The sequence below is a fragment of the Cetorhinus maximus genome, chromosome 3, assembly GCF_964194155.1.
Source record: "Cetorhinus maximus chromosome 3, sCetMax3.hap1.1, whole genome shotgun sequence".
NCBI lineage: Eukaryota > Metazoa > Chordata > Chondrichthyes > Lamniformes > Cetorhinidae > Cetorhinus > Cetorhinus maximus.
In genome coordinates this window covers 112,354,086-112,375,514 of record NC_135881.1, presented here as the reverse complement: position 1 = coordinate 112,375,514, position 21,429 = coordinate 112,354,086, and the positions used below count along the sequence as shown (strand labels likewise).

Below are 21,429 nucleotides of genomic sequence, written 5' to 3'. Positions count from 1 at the left end.
GACCCAGAGTCCTCAAAAATTCCTCATATGTTAAGCTATAATAAGCTTCTTTTTATCCTTCCTGCCAAAATGAACGATTTCACATCTGCCCGTGTTATTCTCCATTTGCCAGATCTTTGCCCACTCACTTAACTTATCTATGTCACTTTGTAGCCTCCTTATGTCCTCTTCACAATATACTTTACTGTATTTCTTTGTGCTGTCAGCAAATTTAGCAACCATTCTTTCAGTCCCTTCATCCAAGCCATTTATATAAATTGGAAAACGTTGAGGTCCCAGCACTGATCCCTGTGGCACACCACTCGTCACATCCTACCAACTAGAAAAAGACCCATTTATGCCAATTCTCTGCTTCCTGTTAGCTAGCCAATCTCCTGTCCATGCCAATATGTTACCCCCTATACCGTGAGCTTTTATTTTGTGCAATAACTTTTGATGCAACACTTTATCAAATGTCTTCTGGAAATCTAAGTACATCTACTGCATCTACTGGTTCCTCTTTATCCACAGCACATGCGATTCCTTCAAAGAACTCCAATAAATTGGTTAAACATGATTTCCCTTTTACAAAACCATGTTGACTCTACCTGATTGCCTTGAATTTTTCTAAGTGCCCTGCTATAGCATCTTTAATAATAACTTCTAACATTTTCCCGATGACGGATGTTAGGCTAACTGGCCTGTAGTTTCCTGCTTTCTGTCTCCCTCCCTTTTTGAATAAAAGAGTTATATTTGCTATTTTCCAATCTAATGGAACCTTCTCTGAATCTGGGGAATTTTGGAAAATTAAAACCAGTGCATCAACCATCTCACTAGCCACTTCTTTCAAGGCCTTAGGGTGAAGTCCATCTAGACCTGGGAATTTGTCAGCCTGCAGCCCCAACAATTTGCTCGATACCACTTCCCTAGTGATTGTAATTTTCCCAAGTTCCTCCTTCCTTTCCATTTCCTGATTTACAGCTATTTCCAGGATGTTACTTGTGTCCCCTATAGTGAAGACCGAAGCAAAATACCTGTTTAATCCATCCGCCATCTCCCTACTTTCCATTATCAATTCCCCAGGCGCACTCTCTATAGGACCAATGCTCACTTTGTTAACTCTTTTCTTATTTAAGTATCTATAGAAACTCTTACTGTTTGTCTTTATATTGCTAGCTAGCGTTCTCTCACACTCTGATTTTCCTTATTAGTATTTTTGTCATTCTTTGCTGTTCTTTATATTCTTTCCAATCTTCTGACCTGCTATCCATCTTTGCGTAATTATATGCCTTTTTGATAGTGTCTTTAACTTTTTTAGTTAACCATAGATGGTGGGCTATCCCCTTGGAATTTTCCTTTCTCATTGGAATGTATATACTCTGTGTATTCTGAAATATCCCTTTAAATGTCTGCCACTGAACTTCTATTGACACATCTCAACCTCATTTGCCATTCACTTTAGTAGCTCTGCTTTCATGCCCTCATAATTGCCCTTATTTAAGTTTAAAATACTAGTCTTGGACGCATTTGTTTCTCCCTCAGAATGAATGTAAAATTCAATCATATGATTGGCGCTACGTAGAGGTGCCTTCACTATGAGGTTATCAATTAATCCTATCTCGGTGCTCAATACCGGGTCTAGTATAGCCTGCTTGCTGGTTGGTTCCAGAATGCGCTGTTCTAAGAAACTAACCCGAAAACATTCTATGAACTCCTCATCTACGCTACCTTATTCCATCTGATTTTTCCAGTCTATATGTAGATTAAAATGCCCCATGATTATTGCTGTACCTTGCTGGAAAACTCCCATTATCTCTTCTTTTATACTCTATCCTACTGTGTAGTTACAATTAAGGGGCCTGTACACCACTCCCACAAGTGACTTCTTGCCTTTACCTTTCTTCACCTCAAACCAAACTGCTTCTACATCCTGGTTGCCTGAATTTAGGTCATCCCTCTCATGTGCTAATACCATCATGCCTCCAGGTCATTAATCTAGACTTCTATGTTGCGAATGTAGTGACATAGCCATAATGCTACCATAGCTAATTTGGTGTATTTGTGCCATGATCAAACTCTGCCAAGTTCCAGTGGCATATTTGCCTATGTTGTCTGCACATTTTTACCATCAGCGGGAAGCATGCGGGAAACAGAAAACCTGAAGTGCAGCAGCTTTTAAAATGCTGCTGCAAGTTAAGCACATAAGAGCATAGAAAAATACAAGAAGCAGGAGGAGTAGGCCACTTCACAAGAACACACAAGAAATAGAAGAAGGAGTAGACAATATGGCCCATCAAGTCTGCTCCTCCATTCAACAAGATCATGGCTGATGTTCTACCTCAACCCTCCTACATTCATAGAATCAAAGAACAGTTAGAGTACAGAAGGAGGCCATTTGACCCACCATGTCCGCAGTAGCTCTCTGCAAGAGCAACTCACCTAGCTCCACTCCCACGCCCTTTCTCTGTAGCCCTGCTGCAAATCCCTTTTTTTTCAGATAATTATCCAATTCTCTTTTGAAAGCCTCCATCACACTGTCAGGCAGTGTAACCCAGATCCTAAACACTCGCTGCATAAAACAGTTTTCCGCGTGTCACAATTGCTTCTTTTTCCAATCACCTTAAAATTGGTGTCCTCTAGCTCTTGACCCTTCTGCCAACAGGAACAGTTTCTCCCAACTGCTTTGTCCAGACCCCTCTTGATTTTGTACACCTCGATCAAATCTACTCTTAATCTTCTTTTCTCCAAGGAGAACAGCCCCAGCTTCTTTAATCATTGCACTTAAGTTCCTTATCCCAGGAAGTATTCTTGTAATTTTTTTCTGCCGCCTCTCTATAGCCTTTGCATCCTTCCTAAAATATGGTGCTCAGAATTGGACACAATACTCCAGTTGAGTATTGTGTTTTACAAAGGTTCATCATAACTTCCTTGCTCTTTAACTCTAAACCTCTATTTATAAAGCACAGGATCCTGTATGCTTTATTTACTGTTTTCTGAACCTGTTCTGCAATCTTCAGTGATTGTGCCCATAAACTCCCATGTCCCTCAGCTCCTGCACACCCTTGAGGTTTGTATATTTTATTTCGCATTGTTTTTCCTCATTTTCCCACTAAAATGAATCGCTTTAATCTTCTCTGCATTAAATTTCATCTGCCCCATTCCACCAGCCTGTCTATGTCCTCCTAAAGTTTATCACTGTCCTCCTCACAGTTCACAATCAAGTTTTGTATCATCTGCAGATTTTGTAATTGCGCCGTGTACACCGAAGTCTAGGTCATTCATTTTTTAATTATTATTCATTCATGGGATGTGGCCTAGCTGGCTAGGCCGGCATTTATTGCCCAACCCTAATTGCCCTTGTTCAGAGGGCACTTAAGAGTCAACCACATTGCTGTGGGTCTGGAGTCACATGTAGGCCAGACCAGGTAAGGACAGCAGATTTCCTTTCCTAAAGGGGATTAGTGAACCAGGTGGGTTTTTACAACAATCGACAATGGTTTCATGGTCATCATCAGACTTTTAATTCCATATTTTTATTGAATTCAAATTCCCCCATCTGCAGTGGCAGGATTCAAACCCGGGTTCCCAGAGCATTACCCTGGGTCTCTAGGTTACTAGTCCAGTGACAATACCATGGCACCGTCATCTTGCCAATCAAGATCATAGATCAAGAATAACTTTGGTCCTAATATCAACCTCTGGGTCCACCCTCCTCACTGCTCTCTGTTTTCTGTCACTCAGCCAACATCATACCCATCCTGTCCCTGTCCCTTTAATTCCTTGGGTTCTAACTTTGCTGACAAGCTTGTTATATAGCTCAGTATCAAAGGACTTTTTGAAGTCCACGTACACCGGATCAACCATATTACTCTCATCAACCCTCTCTGTTACCTCATCTAAAAACTCAATAAATTTAGTTAAACATGATTTTCCCTCAACAAATACTTGCTGATTTTCCTTAATTAACCCACATTTTTTCCTTAATTAACCCACATAATCCAAGTGACTATTAATTCTGCTGCAAATTATAATTTCTAAAAGCTTCCCCATCACTGAGGTTAAACTGACTGGCCTATAGGTGCTGGGCTTATCCTTACATTCTTTTTTGAACAGGGGTGTAACATTTTTAATTCTCCAGCCCTCTGGCATCACCCCTATATTTGAGGAGAATTGGAAGATTATGGCCAGTGCCTCTGCATTTTCCACCCTTATTTTGCTCAGTATTCTTAGCTGTATCTCATCTGGTCCTGGTGACTTACCAACTTTAAGTAGAGCCAGCCTATCTAATATCTTCTGGTTATCAATTTTTAGCCCACCCAGTGTCTCTACTACCTCATCTTTCATTGTGACTAGGGCAGGATCTTCTTCCTTGCTAAAGACAGATTGAACTGCTCATTTAGTACCTCAGCCATGCCCTCTGCCTCCATGCATAAATCCCTGATTTAGTCCTTAATCAGTCACTCACTTCCTTTTACCAACATTTTACTATTTATATGTCTTTAAAGGACTATTGGATTACCTATTGTTTTTGCTGTCACTCTCTTCTCACTCTCTCTTTGCTTCTCTCATTTATTTTAACACTTGCCATCTGAACTTTCTAAATCCAGCCTGGTTCTCAATGTATTATCACCTGCCATCTGCCATATGCACCCTCTTTTCTGCTTCATCATACTCTATCTCTTTTGTTATCCAGGGAGCTCTGATTTTGTATGCCCGACCTTTCACCCTCATGGAAATGTACCTCACTATACACAAACTATCTCCTCTTTAAAAATAGCCCATTGTTTTTTTCTTACAGTTTTGCCCGCCAGGCTATGGTTCCAATTTACCTGAACCAGGTCCATTCTCACCCCAGTTGGCTTCCCCCCAGTGAATTATTTTTACTCCGGATTGCTCCTTGTCCTTCTCCATAGATAGTATCATAAGGTTTAAGCTATGATCACTGTCCCTTAAATGATCCCCTGCTGACACCTGATCTGCTTGACCCACCTCATTCCCCTGGATCAAATCCAGCAATGCTTTCTTATTCATCGGGCTCACACTCACAAACCCATAATGGTCTAGAAAATTCTGCTGAACACACTCTTCCACCTCTCTGTCCTTTGCACTATTACTACCCCAGTCAATATTAGGACAAATTAAGTCCCCCATTAAAACTATAATTATTGTACTTCTCTGTAATTTCCTTGGAAATTTGTTCCTCTATATCTTTTCCACTAGTTGGTATCCTATAGAATACACCCAGTTATATAGTGGTACCTTTGCTGTTTCTTAACTCTAACATGATAGATTCTGTCCTTGACCCTCGTAGAACATCCTCTTCCTCCAGCACTGTAATATAACCCACTATCCATATATCCCTCTATTCTCTTAGTGCCCAAATATCTATGCATCTTACTCTTGAAAGACTGAGGGCGGAATCGTCCTAGATTTGCACTAAGTACGGGAGCGGATGGGTAAAACGACATTTAATCCATCAGCTGCAATGGTGGCTTTTCACACTGTATCATCCCAAACCGACCGCATTAATTATGAATCTCGGGACATATGCCGTTTCCACGGTGGGCAGGCTCTCATCCACCCGTCACGCCATCACCTCGCTGTTTAACCACACCAGGAGCCATATTTAAGTTCATCCATGTGTACACCTCTGTGCTTCCACCCGAACACTGCTGCATGGAAGATAGGATGGCACCGAAAGGCAAAAAGAATGCAGCCCCCAGGTTCAATGACCTATCCTTCGAGCACCTTTTGGACACAGTGAAGGCTCACCATGATGTCCTCTATCCCCACTCTGGCTGCAGGATGAACAGCAACCTCACTAATCCGGCTTGGGAGGCAGTGGCAGCAGTGGTCAGTGCCAAAGCCCTGCAAAAGAGGACAGCCACCCAGTGCCGCAAGGGGATGAATGATCTTCTCCGTTCAACCAGGGGAAGTCACTCTTTTCATCACTCTCAACCCACACACTCACAAACCCATCACACTTCCACAGGGCACTTACTTCACTGCCAGTTCGAGGGACATCACCATTCACTCTTTCACACACACATTCATTGTCCTCATCCCGTCCATGGGACCATTCACCACCCACACATGCCAAGCATACTTATCATCTGGCCTGGCAGGCATCCTGCTTACACTCTCACCATATCTATTTATGTAGGACAAGCTGGCACACAACCAAAGGGAGAGGTTGCAGACCAGTCGAGGAATGCCTGAAATCAAGATCCTCACAGACTTTGAAAACAGAGCCATCAAGCTGGCCGGTGAGGATCTGGACCATTCCTGTGCTGACAGTGAGATCGGCGCTGCTCTACCAAGTCAGAATCCAGCAGTGCAACATCCATCAGACAACCATGCTATGAGTGATGTGTCCTGTTTCACAGGCCACTGCCATTCACTAATTATCTCCCCTTGCTTTCACAGGCACATCTGAGAAACAGCCAATGGAGTCCATGACCTAGGGCCTCCAATCAAGCCCTAAAGAAACCTCTGAAGGGGAATCTGGAGGCACCCTCTCTGAAGTTCCGTCACAGTGCTCACCACACCCTCCACCAGCGCAGAGACATACACCTCGGTGGGACCTAGCTTTACAGTAGCCTCAGGATCGCAATTTAGTGAGCACATCGCACTTTCTGATACACAGCAGGCGGCGGGCGGCAGGGACATCCCAGGTCCCCAGCACTCAGAGGACTGCTGGAGGCCAGATACTTGCGGAGTCCAAGTAAGATGACGAGCCACTGGACTCGGTCATGTCACAGTTTCTGGAGCTGCAAAGGCAAGCTCAGGAACATCAGGAAGGGATGTCCACTGCACTCCTCAGGTTGCAAGGCATGATGGAGGAGTCCGTCCACCTTCAGGCCGAGGTGATAGCGCTGGCATGCCAACGCACTGAAGTCAACACTGGCAGGATGGAGACCTTGGTCTAGGATGTCGCTCCTGCACTGCTGCATGGGCTAATCTCCATTGCTAACGCCATTGTTGGCCTCCAACATTGTATACGTGAGAGGGGTGCGGGGCAGCTCGATCTCACTCCAGCTACCCCTTCTCCTCGAGGAGTCAGCCAGGGGCTCTTGGGCACCCATAGGGAGGAAGATCAGCAGATGCACACTCCAGGGACATCCACCCAGGTGACCCCGGAAGTATCCAGCCATTCCGAATCCCCTCTTCCTGTGACCCCAGCAGCTCCAGCTCAAGGACCCCAGAAGGAAAAAACTGTAAAAACTGGGAAATAAGAATACTGGCCCAAACTGTCTTGTATACATTAAAATGTAACACCAGTAAAACTGGGAAATAAGAGTACTGGTCTGAACTGTTTTTTTCTTCTGCGAGGGTGCCACTGTCAGACAGCAGGACCCCTAAAGCAGGCTGAGGCCCTCAGGTCTCAGCCCTCCAGAGGACACCCGTCAAGGTCATCACAGACAGGGTGTCGCAGTCAGCAGGCTGCCTCCACCTCCAGTGTGGATGTCCGGGGAGCACCAAGACGTAGCAACAGGGTTAGGAAAGTTAAGAAGATGTAACTCTTTCGAGTTATCAAGTCACAGATTGTAACTCTTTCGAGTACATTCACAGTTCTTGGTTTCCGGGAGTGGGACATGAACCCACAACCTTCTGATTCAAAGGCAAGGGTGCTATGAACTGAGCCACAGCTGACACCTAGTTGCACAACCTGGGCACAGGTGTTAATCATTTGTACGTAATGTTCACTATTGTCAATAAACTCCCAAGAATGTCTCCCTGCCTATGGCTCCTTGTTCTGATGAGCAGTGTTCGTGTCACTCAGATATGAAACCTTTATGCACAAGATATAAACAGGTGTCTCAGTCCGGGGCCTCTTCCCTGTGTTTTGTGCAGCCTTCAGACCAAAGTGATGGTCCGGCCCCACACTCCCTGGACACATTACTGATGCCTGCACCTCAACGGTGCTTGTCATTGCTGCCAGAATGTCGTGGGCAGGCATCACAGAGTTTCATCATTCTCTCTGTGTGCTCTCAGCACCTTTAAGGTGGGGCTGGCTCTCATCTCTTCAGCGTGGCTGCCCAAAACCCCACCTTCTTCTACCCCACTCCATCTGACCGATTGGCGGCAGCTTTGCCCATTGGACTGTACACTCAGCTCAGGCGCAGGCATTTTCCCAACCCGCACTGTAAGGCTGCACTGTTAGCTTGAACCATTGGGAAGACTGGTCCAAACCGGGATGTTGACATTGCAAGGGGCTGTGAGCACCTCCACCAGTGACTGCTCCACAGCCAGCTTTAGCAAGGAAATTGTACAATGTGCCCAGTCGTCCAACTGTTCTGCAGTCCACTAAAACACTAATTAGTTTGCAGTCTGTGCCTGAGGGATGAAAAGCTCTGGAGCACTTGCTGGCGCTTTCATGCCCCTGTGTTGCTTGAGTGGGCAGATAAGCTAAAAGTCTGACTCCAATCATATCAGTGTGGCTGTGCCTGAACTATTGCAGCTGCAGAGGAATGGTCCTCTTATACAAGGTGTCCTTAATGCATGGCCGCTTCCCTCACCCTCAACCCCCCCATCCCACATGTGCTTGTGCACTACCTTCAACCGCAGGGCAGCCTTTTCTCACCTCCCTCCCAAAGTCACCTCAACTGCAGGGCAGCCTTTGCCCCCCCCGCCTGCCCCCCCCCACAACGTGCCTCAAACTTCAAAGTGCAGCCTGCCAAGTGCACACCTTATATATGCTATTGTGAAACACGCCAGCGTGCAATCATGCCGACATGGGCGGACAATCCAGCAGGGCGGGGCTGAGTCTGGCCTGTTAGCCTTGTAATAATGTGCTGATGTATTACAATGAGGTTCCCAACATCCGATGGCAGGAAACACAGCCAGTCATCGAAAGGCTGAGCGGATGATTGCTAACTGGTTTCACAACTTCGTGAAACCAATTTTTGGCCTTCTCGGCATATTGTCCACTCACATGACCGACCATGCCTGACGCCAGCAGACACGGACAATTCAGCCCTGAGCATCCACAGCTCTCTGTAACAGAGAATTCCAAAGATTCACAACCCTTTGGTGAGGAGATTTCTCCTTATGTCAGTCCGAAATGGCCAATCCCTTATTCTGAGACTGTGACCCCGTGTTCTAGATTCCTGAGCCAGCAGAAACATTTTCTAAGCATCTATGCTCTCAACCCCCTGAAAAGTTGTATGTGTCAATTAAATGACCTCTCATTCTTCTAAACTCCAGGGATTAATTTCCTAGTCTACTCATCTCTCCTCATAGGACAAACCCCTCATTCTAAGAATCAGTCTAGTGTTGCACGTACTCCAGGACAAGAATTTCCTTTCTTAGGTAAGGTTGAGGAGCTGTGTTGAATGGGTGGAGTCAGTAAAAGTCAAGCTACGGTCACTCATTTTCAGTGAGATGCTACTGGTATTCTTGAGAGGATATTAGATACAAGATTTAAGGTTGATGCTTTATAGGCTGCATTATTGACGTGGTAATGTGCTGGCAAGCATCAAAGTTATCACTGCCTTTTATAATTCTAGTAGGTATGCCTCAACGTTACTCCATTGATTAGTTCTGCATCAAGCAATTCTCCTCTATTGACACCTGAACCTAGTTTTGATTCTCTGCTGGCTTCCAGACTGGCACTAGTTACAGGACCAGTGGAGGAGGAGAATTTGAGCACAGTTTGGGACAACAAACGAACAAAAGGAAGCCTAAGAAATCAGTATCAAGGCCCAGCCTAGGAGACCAGTTGGGCAGATGGGCAATAACAAAGTAAAACAAAAAGCTAGAAGAACAGTGGAATTCAGTGCAGGATCTGATAAAAGAAAGTTCAATAAATTAGGATTACCTTTCAGTGATGGACAATGCTCCTACCAGAATGGTCCATAGCAGAGTCGAACTTGGCAGCAGAGAAGTCACAGTAGATACAGCGGAACACCAGGGTGTAATGTGCAGGGAAAACGGCACATTCTTCATATATTTAATGAATCAATATTTGTTGTTAATCAAGACCAGGAAATTAATAATCTCATTTTTTAAATACTTTTGATTGAATATGAGGCCATAGATTGACCAATATTTTTTCTGGGAATGGCTGGAGACTGTTATGAAATGTGGGTAATGTCTGTTGAGTGCCCCATTGATATATCTGCGCTTGCACTTTACAGTAAATGTAGACCAGACAAAGTCATACAAATGAGGAGGAATGGGATGTTCCTGATCTCCCACCTCGCTTCCCAGTAGTAAAGATTCCACCCTAAAGGTCAACCAGAAAACAGGCCTTACCACCAGAAAGACCTTGGGGCCAGCAACTGATCATTAAATCGTAAAATTTAAAGATTTAAAGGCACAAGTTGATTTTACAACTTAAGCCTCACCACCACAGACTTTCCATGCAAAATCTGCTGCCAATCTCTTTCAATTAGTGATCAAATGGTCTCCTTCCATACTTTATCATTCTATGATTCTATGCATGCTATGGTTGCAATCTCCAAGGCTTGGCACACAGCCATTGGGATGTGTCTCGATCTACATAAATGACCTAAGGCAGGAAATTCCAATGCTCCTTGCAGAGTAAACAGCTAACTCTAATAATAGCTAGTGAACGTGTGCATAAGGAGCTATGTCAGCATGATGTCAGGCACGGAAGGAAGATGAGTGTGGAGCATCTTAGAGAATAGCTCCAGCTATGCTTTGGTCTTATTTAACCTTTGTAAATAGTTATTATTGCAAATAAATGTGTTTTCAACAAAAGACCATTGTCTCCAGCAAGATCTCTCCTAGATTAAGAAGCTAATGAATCCAGAGATAAAACCACGATAGCAGACTCCTAGGCCATCAAAGTTTTGAGATGCTGCTCCAGTCCAATGTCAGTATTGGTGTAAGGAAAATCTGCCCTCACATTCAAAAGCAGTGCATTGTAACCCATTAAAAAAAAATAGGAAAAGCAACTTACCTTGAAAGACTGTTAGAAAATACTTATTTAAAAACATTATATTCAGATCAAAGCATGAGCCTCCCACATAATGTTCTTCAGAATGCTGAAGAAGCAGGGTGGCTCAATAATATGTGCTACTAGCTGCAATAAACAAATACTACACTTGCTATGAATAAAATAATTACATTTGCTTTACAAGTTCACATTTTTAGGCTTAGTGTGAAAGTTGTACAGTTTCATCAATGGCAAATTATTTTAATTATGGCCAACAACAGAGAAACAAACTAAATTCCATTTTCTAGTCTTTGCAGCTGTTGTGCTAATCTGGGTGTGCAAGTAGTGCAATTCTATTCTTTTCTCAACTACACAGCTTCTCAGCATGTCTGTTATAAACATTTGTGCCTGGTGATTCTCTGCCATGATTTTCACTTGAAGATTGGTTGCTTCTGCTGCTAGCCAATTACCTGTCCGTTGATCAAAAAGATCAATCTTCATAATGCACATTTTTTTCTTTCTTCTTAAGTTTCTGAAGTTGTCAAAACATGTAAGCAAATGGCTGTGAGGTATACAGGCAGTTTTGACTATAGGTGCCCAATGTACTACTGGCCTCTGATTTCAACTCCTCCATCCTTGCTCTCTCTGCCACCACATGTTTTGTGTTAGAAGAGTTTTTTTTTCTTAATTTGTTAGTGATATGCACATTACAAACTATTTATACCATTATCTCATCCCCGAACTTGTTCTATTATCTGCACTGAATCTTGTTTTCCATACAACTATTTCAATCAAGTCCCCTACATTCCTAACAACTGAGATCAGAGACAGAAATATGTCTCATATTAATATTTCATGCTGCAGGATCAATCTTGGGAGGAAAACCAACCAAACTCAGAAAATGTTGCAGGACATTTCTAGTTATGTGATGTATATCTCCAAAACCCAGCAGTGCCAGTGACAAGCCATTTTGTGTCATGAACTTGGATTCATTAGGGCATAGTAAGAAACTGCAAAGGATTTGCCTATGTATTTACTCATGTGATCATTTCAGAAATTAATTAGGATTCAGTAATTTATTGAAGTGAAATGTACTGCCTAAGGCAAAATTGGAAATTAATTATAACTACTGGTCAATTAAGGAGGTCTTGTGGCACAGTGGTTAGCATCCTTCCCTCTAAGCCACAAACTGCTCAGCCCTGTAAAAGATAGAAAGTTGGAGCCTCTACCATCACTATCCATAGCTCCAGGCTACAAAATGCATTCAAAAGCGCATATTGCCACAGCAACTAGGACTCCCTGAGTGATCTGTAACACACCATCACCAATTACAATGGCAGAAATGTCAATTTTCTGTGCAGCTACTACTAATAGTGACTTTGATCTTACAAAACTTTCCAAAGTGCTGTGCAAAGGAGATTGGACACAGAGTGGGAATCCAAGACATTTTGACCAGATTGACTCAATACCTTTCACACTGAGTTTCATTCTTGTCTTTGATTTGATGGGTTATATAACTTACTGTCTATTTTTCAGATGTAAGTGATCAGTTATTTGAAGTGATTGGCCTGGAAGGAGCCATGGAGATGGGACAGATCTACACAGGGCTAAAAAGTGCAGGGAAAAGGCTAGCACAATGCTCCTTGGTAACAATCAGGTATGTTTCAGTGTATTTAGAGGACACTGAATGTCTTTACATCTGGTTTGACTTACTTGTGCAGCACTATGGTTTATATGTTCACATTGCAAATTCCATCTTTTTTCCCCTAAATAACCATATTATTGGGAGTCTGTCAGTGATAATCCTGCAGCTTGAAGATACCTACCAGAGGTTGATTTAGCCATCCTATCGGCCAGGAAGGAAAGCAAGCAGAGGGAATGCTCAATCGAGAGAGAAGACCTGTGCCAATTTAACTCTGGGCTGCTATTATGTCTTCTGAATTTATTGAGCTGAACCTATTGTGCCCATTTATGTCTCAGCCTCATTGAGATCCCAGATTTTTTGCAAACGTATTAAAATGAAATTCTTGTGCAGTACTTGGGCCGGATTATCCATTTGGAATGGAGCAAGGAAATTTCCTTGGCCAAAGAGACTTTTAAATTCCCTTTGTGTGTATTTTTATTGAAATGTTTAGATTCCCTTTTCAATACAGTATTGTTTTCCATATCTTATGAAATTTAATAGTTACTTTTCTGGAAACACTTTGGGGCCCTTTTTTATCTCCTTAAGGTAAACTTATTTTAAAGCTCCTTAAATATATCATTTCTTGGTTGCAGTGGAGATCAACAAGCTTTGTACGATATCTGAAGAGCTTATCTCCATTTGCTTCAGGTTAATGGTGCAAAGTGTTGCCATTTGCTGCAAGAAGACTTGTAGACTACTTAAAACATAGGGACAAGTTGGCCACTGTTAGACGAGGTTATCAGTGTCCTCAACTGTAATTCCCAACTACACTGCAATATAATGTGCCATACCCACATGAATCAAATAGGTTGGTCAAGATGACAGCAATAACATCTCATTTCATACTGAAGAACAGGTACAATGTTACTTTGTTGCTGTATTTTACAAAGTGCAGGATATCACTGATAAATGCCTGAAGCTTATCCTGTGTGTGCAGTAAGTGACCAAGTATGTGCTTCAGTGCGTTGATGTGATGTGAAACCCTTGAGTTAATAGGAAATGAGTCAGAAGGATTGATCAACGATGGAATTGATTGATTGATTTGAGAAGAAAGTAGATAGCTATGATCATGGTTCTGGTTGAAGAGCACAGGACAGAAACAAAGCTCTGTCTCACTTCAAATTATGAAGTTTATGAGTATCTTTTCAGATTCATTTTCAGCTAGGCCAAGGGTTCTAAATTTAACTGAGGCTCTTTGATTTGAATATTGAATGTTTTTGATGATTAGGGATGAACTGGCTCCCCTTCTCTATTCAACCCCCTTAGTTGGTCACAACAAGTTAATTTAAAAAGGATCCCTTCCCTCATGGACATCTTTTCCCCGTCCAAATGTATTTATATTTTAAAAGGAGCCAATTTAACCAGGCTTTCTTGAATTAAAGAAAAGGTGATTTTACTAGTTACTAAAAGCTGAGAAAAAGATAATAAAAATGCAACACACATGCACACAGATTAGAAACGGGAAGTAAGTCCAGAAATAAAGGTTTAAAAAAAGATGTACGAATCAGTCTTTGGCTTCTCTGAGAGGATTAGATGGCAAAATGTTGTGGCCATTGAGTTGAGTGATTTCAGGGGAGCTGACTTTGGCAGTTGAGCAATGGGTTTGGAGATTCTTGGTTCTGCAGGTTAGCTGAAAGGAGTTGTCCTGTTTCCTTTTCTACCGTGGCTTTGCTGACTTGTGACTTGCCTCCAGCAATCAGAGAAAAGGATTTTTTTACTTGCAAATGCAGGGATGCCTAATTGATGTTCTTAAGCTGTGACCGTCACAGCACTGCCTCGCACTCCAGGCCTGTAACGCCAAAATTAGCACACACTAGCACCAGGCCTGGAACACCAAAACTAGCACACAGAACTAGGGTTACGGTTGGCTTTTTAACCCCTTTTCTTGTATATTCCTGGAAGGAGAAAAAAACAAACATGTCTTTCGCCCAGAAACTGCTTTCTTTCAACTCACATCATGCCCACAGTCTGGGATGTAACTCACAGGAGATGGTTTCTGCTGAGATGGTAATCAGCCTTCATTATCATGACAGTGACCACTCAAGTTTTTGGCAAGTTAATTCCCTTCTCCAGAGTGATGAGGCTAAACAGCTTAGGAAGCTCAACTATTCTGGCCAATTTGAACCAAGTTAGATTTGAATGCAGCAACAAAATTTAGCATTCAAACAAACTAATAATTCAAATTAACTTTGTAGTTCACGGTTGTACAACCTAAATACTTTTGAATGGAAACGTAACTTGTTAGTTTTCATTGGAGGTTTTTTGAATTCAACTGTTGCTCATCCGGCCAGAAAGAGATGGGAGAAAAATATGCCCCTGTAATTTTTCTTCTGGATTGTTCACAGAACTGTCTGGGAGATTAATTCCAGGAGATTCCAGGATAATCTGAGATTTAAATAACGCCCTATAGAGTAATGAAGACACTTCATGATCTAGAGAGGAAGGTTGGTTCCTGAGCGAATACCAAAACAGATATAATAACACCTGGCATTTTCTCTGTGCCTGGGATGTACATTTATAGGAGCCTATTGCAGCTACTTGAACATTTAACAAGAGGCCTAGTTTTCTGTCTCCTCTTCATGAAATTGTGGCCATCACAGAATTATGCCAGACTGACTTGCACATAACCAGTGCCATAGGGATGGCTGATCCCTTGAATATGCATTAAATATTTATGCTCCCAGATCTTTTCAAGAACACTAACAGTAACATATGTCAAGTTAATCATTCACCTGATCAAAGATGTAATAATTATTTGTAATGGCCAATGTCTTCATTACTTTCTTTGAAGAAAGGTGGCATCAGCTGGCAGGATGCAAAATGTTTCCCGGGTTCCAGGTTTTACATAGCATTGTAGATGGCACCCATTTACTGCATATACTGTTGAACTTGATTACAGCCTGTCCTCTGTGGTGGGCACAATGAAATTCTATATATGATAACCCTACCTGCATTCATCTCATCTTATGGTGCATCCTCCTGGCCAGCATCACACAGGAGCTTGCCTGTCCATTAGGTTTTGTTTCACTTCATCTTTGCCTGTCATTATTTTTCCAACCCATTCCCCTGCCTTGACAAACTTTTCAAATAAACTTTGAAGCTTTATATAGGCCAAATCAATATTTGTTCAAATATGTAACCACTTTAAGTTCATTCATCTCTTTACATTTAAGCTGCTTCCAGGTTTCACACATTCACCCCATTAGTCCAGCTGCTGGTGAAAATCCAAAGCTTATGTGAACTATTCAGATCAGGTGGAACTCTAAAATTGAGCACAGTCACCTCAGTGACTGGTGAACAATTCATTCCTTGCACAAATTTTAGTGGTCTCGAAAAAGAGCTCCATTAAAGTACAGTAAAAAGTTTTTGATGTATTTTTTTGCCATGAGTTCTTATAATATCTTACTTATTGTAATGTCTCCATTATTTTTTCCAGAACCAGTAAGTTCCTGCCGATGCAGATTGATGGAGAGCCTTGGATGCAGACCCCTTGTACAGTAAGTCGATATTACGGGTGAAAAATATTACAAGTATGCTAAAATAATCCACCCAAAGTACTCCAAGAATGCAACAGATGCATTGCATTTTAAATGAAGATGAGGCACCATCCTGAAAAATAGAATAGGTTCAGTTGGTCATATTAAATTGGTGAGTTTAGAAGGCTGCACAAAGTTATAAAATTTTTTTAAAAGTGTATTATTTGCTCTTGTAGGATTTTTAAACAAATCAGTAGCCCAGTGAGATAAAGACTGATGCTTGTGGCTCAATATTGACAAGGTCAAAGCTATTCTGTTCAGTCTCCAACAGAAACACTTTGCCTTAGTTCCAGATCTTGTTCCATCTTTTTGGATGTCATTCAAACCCAGGCAGATGGTACACAAACTAGCTGTTCTGATCGACTCTGAACTAAGTGCCAAGCCATACTTCCATCATCAAAATTGTGTATTTCCAACTCCAAGGCATCAATCACCCCAGTCTGCCTTTGGTATTGTGTGGACTTTTATTTCCTTATACATTTTTGACATTTTGTTGAGATGTTCGGTTTGCTCGGACACAATCCCTTTGAATCCTGGGAATTGTTGCTCCAGCGCAAGTTGCAGTTAATAAAGTTTGGATGGGCATCCCTTTGTCTGTTGGAGTGTATGAATTGGAGGAGGGAGAGTCTAATTGGTGGAAGAAGATATGGAAAATATTTTAAATATGTATTTAAGATGCGACTTTAGCTCAGGGTGGAATTCATACAGGCAGGATGTGCAGGATGTGACTGAGACTAAGAAATGCTCTAAGCAGAAATGTGGGTGGGCTATTCTGTCTTAAGGTGAGAACAGATATTGCTTTAAATCTATGTTGCTGTATTAAGAATTGTTAACTCAAGTCTACCACTAACAGAGAATCTTGGGCACCTTTTTCCTGGCCGTCAGTGGTTTTGTACCTCAGTCTTATTCACCCTTACACAAGTCCCGATGAGATTATTTGGAAACATTCAGTTGATCTCTTATGGTATTTCATATGGAATCAATACCAGGTGGAGTCTTTAGGTCAAATGGTATTGCTGAAAAAAGAGACATGTCAAAGCTTTTCACCTTGAACTCATCAGGACATTTTGCAAGAATACAACAGGGGAAAACAACAATTTATACTGTTCATGAAGAGATTACTGATTGGTTGGCTAGCGGACCCTGATTGGTAGAGATGTTGCCATGGAAAATGCACCAATGATGGTGACTGACAGTTAGCCCAAATAGGTTTAGGGAGGAAAGGAGCAGGATGGAGGATAGTGGGGTAAGAGGAGGCAGTGGTACAGGGAGAAGAGAAAAGAAGGGAGGGGCAGGAATAGGAAGCATAGAGTATGGAGGAGGAGAAGAAGGGAAAAAGGAAATATGGAGGAGAGGGAAGGAGTGGGAGAGGAGAACAACAACACGAGGAGAGGAGAGGTAAAAAGAAAACAAGTTAGTTTCCAGGAAAAGATGTAGCAGTTGGAGCCAGTTTAATATTCCCTCTCACCCCTCTGCTTCTCCATCTTTTTTCTTTTCCCTATTTGCCTCTTCCCTCCCTATCCTACCTGTGCCCCCTCTATGCCAGTATCTCCTTCACTCCTCTCCTCTTTCCTTCCTTACTTTAATTCATATCCTATCTTCTCATATCCTGCCCCATCTCCTTTTCCCTTTTTTACTTCTTCCTGTAACACAGAATTTAAGTGCTTCAAATGCAGGATCGTTCCAGCACAGTGATCTTTTATTCCACCGGTATCAGACCCATAAATACATTTATATAAAAGCTTATCTTAAAGAAATTAACTTTTTTGTAATGAACAACCATTGCTCAACATTACAAAGCACAGAAAAACCACTAAGAGTTCAACTCCTTGGGGAGAATTTTCCCCATGTCGGGCTGGCCAGTTGGGAGGGGGCGCGGGCGGAGCCAATTGCACCTGCAATCAGCTCCACACCGCCATTTTACACGGGCGGGCCAATTAAGGCCCGCCCAGCATGAAGAACGGGTCCCGAGGATAGCGGGAGTGGGCGGGTGGTAGCGTGAGTGCAATGATCACTGGGTCCAATGGTGACCCGGCGGCCTGTTTAATTGAAGCGCCAGCAGCCTTGGAAAGGCTGATCATAATGGCCAGTAGAAGGGCTCACCAGAGCGCTGCTGGAGGTCAGGCCAGGCTGGAGGGTAGGGCAGCGGGGCAGTGTGCCCCTCAGTTTGCAGATGAGTGCGTAGCTGCCCTCCTGGAGGAGGTGGCAGCATGACGGGGAGGGGAGCGTCCTCGTTCCAAGGGACGGGAGGCGGAGGCCCCCCCACCTGGCCAAACGTGCCTGGTGAGGAGGTGGCCGAGAGTGTTAGCTCCCATGACATGGTGCGACGCATGTGGGTCCAGTGCGACAAGCGATTCAACGACCTCCTGCAATCGGGAAGGGTGAGTACCATGTTGGCAGAGGTCACTTAATACAGCCTTTCCCCCGAAGGCCACCCACCCGCCCCCTACTCTGAGTGCAGTTACAGCATTGAATCCTTCATGGCATGTTCCCTCACTGGGTGGGCCAGCAGATATTGCCCATGCCTAGTCCACCCTGTGAGGGTAGTGCTGAGATGGGTTCTGTACCCGCAGCATGTGTGACACTGACACCCAGAGTACAGCTTTGGGGGCAAAGTCAAGGATCTGCACCCAGGCAGGGTGCTGGAACTGCGAAGCATGTCGAAGTCAGGGTGCTAACATGCTGGGAGGGGAGCTTCCAGGTGGCAGGGCACCAATCCATCTGCTGGCCTTTGCGTTCCACGTGCTTGTGCCTCCTTGCTTTGCAAGGTTAGACCATGTGGTGCCAAAAGTGATGGAGGCAGCATGTGGGCAAGTGTGGGAGTCAGCCCTGGCTTGTTTGTGTGAGTGTGCAGCAGCTGCGGGGTGACGAAGCACTGGACCCCTGCAATGTCCCACTCTGGCCGGGTTGGCAGGGATGCGATGGGAATCCAGGCACAGGGTAGAATAATCAATGCTCTTCCCTCCTTTTCAGGAGAAGACTGCACAGAATGCCGCCGAGCAGATGCGGACTGGCAGAGGCCAGGCCCAGTGGGCCATCATGACTAGATGCAAGCAGGAGACAGTGGCTCTGGAGAGGCACCATGCGCCCAGGTCCACTGGTGGCGGTGAGGCTGGGGTGCCACGGAGAGGTATGATTGGCAAGCACTGAGATTACCATGTGTGTCCCAGCAGTCGTGGCACTGCTGAATGTTCAGTGATTGAAGCTTGCAACATGGGTTGACCATTGATTATGGGAGGATTACCGCATGCCGATCTTGGGACAGGCATGCACATTGACATTGACCCCATTTTAACTAATCAAACATCCTTGTTCTTCCTTTAAGTATCACCGGAGCAAGGCCGGGAGGAGGATGCAAAGGAGCCACCTCTTACACCTGAGGGCCCTGAACAATTGGACTCACCAGCGTCACTCCATCTCTGCCAGACAGGCACCAGCGCAGATACTAGTGCCTCGATGGGAATTAGATCATCAGCTAGTATCCCGGGGCACAGCAGTGAGGGCACTTCACACCCGCTTGAGGTGCAAGCAGAGACAGAGAGTGCCCATGGCGCCGGTAGTCAGAGGACTGCAGGGGACCAGGCACATGCTCGGTCGATGGCTGATGATGTGCCTCTGGAGTGGTCTATGAGGCAGCAGATGCTGGTAGTGCAGCAGGGTGTGCGGGAGGGTCTGACGGTGATACATGAGGCCACGCGTGGCATGGTCCCCGTGCTGGAGGAGCCCAAGCGGAGCATCACCAATGCTATGAGCCTCATGGCCGAGCGGCATGCTTCTTCCATGGAGAGAGTGGCGATTCTCGTGGAGAAGTTGCTCCAGAAGAGCAATCAGGGCTTCTTGGGGTTGCGCTCGGACCAGCAAGCCCTCACAGCGGGCATTGACCTCAGCTGGTCAGTGCCAGTGTGGGAGATGGTTTGGGCACCAAGTATCCCAGCTCGGTGCCCATCCATCAATGGTGAGCAGGGAGGTCCAGAGCGACCTCACGTCGGCGCAGCAGCTGCCTGTTGTCTCTGCGGGCTCCTCTCAGGGCGCTCCTGATGAGGGAAGCAGCTCCTCCACCCCTCTGCCAGTGACCGTGGGGTCCCATGCGGCTGAGGCAACTGGGGTGATGCCAGCTGTGGAACTGGCTGCTCCCTCCCCCGTGGGGTCATCAAAGGCTCCACGGGCCAGAGGATGCCCACCAAGGTCATCGAGGCCAACAGGACAACACAGTGAACAGGCTGTCTCAGATGCCAGTACCAGTGAGGGGGGAACACCTCAATGTAGCACCCGCAAACGTAAACTTACGGCACATTAGGCACACCATAGGTTTCTCACTGGTGGTTTTATGTTGGCCTGCTATTAGTTCATGACCACTTGGTGTGATGTATAACACCTTTGTAACTATTTTTTCTAAACTTCATTTTATGAAATAATTAAATTTTGATACGTGAACAAGGCTCAGGGTGACTCCTTACTTCTGCAAGTGGACGGGAACCCATGATGTTATGAGTGAGTTGTTTGACATTGAGCTTTATTGACAAGGCCCTTAGTTAATGTTACTATCCAGGCAGATTTTGCACTCAGGTATCGAGTATGGAGCCTGCAGCCCAGGCGTGTGTTGAAGGTCCATCTGTGCTGGGCTAGTTGAAGGTGTCCCTGCCTCCCTGGAGTAGGCCCGGGTCAGTGTCTACCCCCTCAGCGTTCTCCTATGCGTGCTCACCCTTGGACTCACTGCTGGACTCATCATGTGCATCTGGAGCAACTGTGTCTACATCTTCTTCCTCCACAGCATCACCCTTTCAAGCGCCAGACTGTGGAAAGTGCAGCATGCAACCACTATTAGTGGTACATGGTCTGCGGGGTATTGGAGTGAGCCCCCTGAATGGTCCAGGCATTGGACACGCATCTTGAGAAGACCGATGGTTCTCTCCACCACAGCCCTTGTGGAGGTGTGGCTCCTATTATACCGCTGCTCGGCCTCTGTTCTTGGATGGCAGAGGGGCATCATGAGCCACCTTTTGAGGGGATAGCCCTTGTCTCCCAGCAGCCATCCATCCAGCCAAGCCAGAGCACTGAAGAGCCCCGGCACCTGGGAGTGTCTAAGGATATAGGCGTCGTGGGAGCTGCCTGGGTACCTTGCACAGACTTGCAGAATCTGCATCCTGTGATCACACACTATCTGCACGTTCATGGAGTGGAATCCCTTCGTGTTGACGAAGGCACCGGGCTCACCTGCTGGCGCCTTGATGGCCACATGTGTACAGTCTATAGCACCCTGGATGTGGGGGAAGCCAGCAATGGCCGCAAAGGCCTCCAGCTTGTTCTGGCTGGCTGTCATCATCTCA

The 21,429-nt window shown here is 44.6% G+C and overlaps 1 protein-coding gene across 6 annotated transcripts in view; it reads left to right on the top strand.

The window, feature by feature from the left end:
* Positions 1-21,429, top strand: part of dgkb (diacylglycerol kinase, beta) — a 959,831-nt gene that overhangs the window by 879,232 nt on the left and 59,170 nt on the right. For all 6 annotated transcript variants that reach the window (XM_078535051.1, XM_078535068.1, XM_078535062.1 and 3 more), the window contains 2 exons: positions 12,419-12,539; positions 16,003-16,063. In XM_078535051.1, the coding sequence (XP_078391177.1) occupies positions 12,419-12,539; positions 16,003-16,063 (182 nt within the window). The remainder of the gene's footprint in view (positions 1-12,418; positions 12,540-16,002; positions 16,064-21,429) is intronic.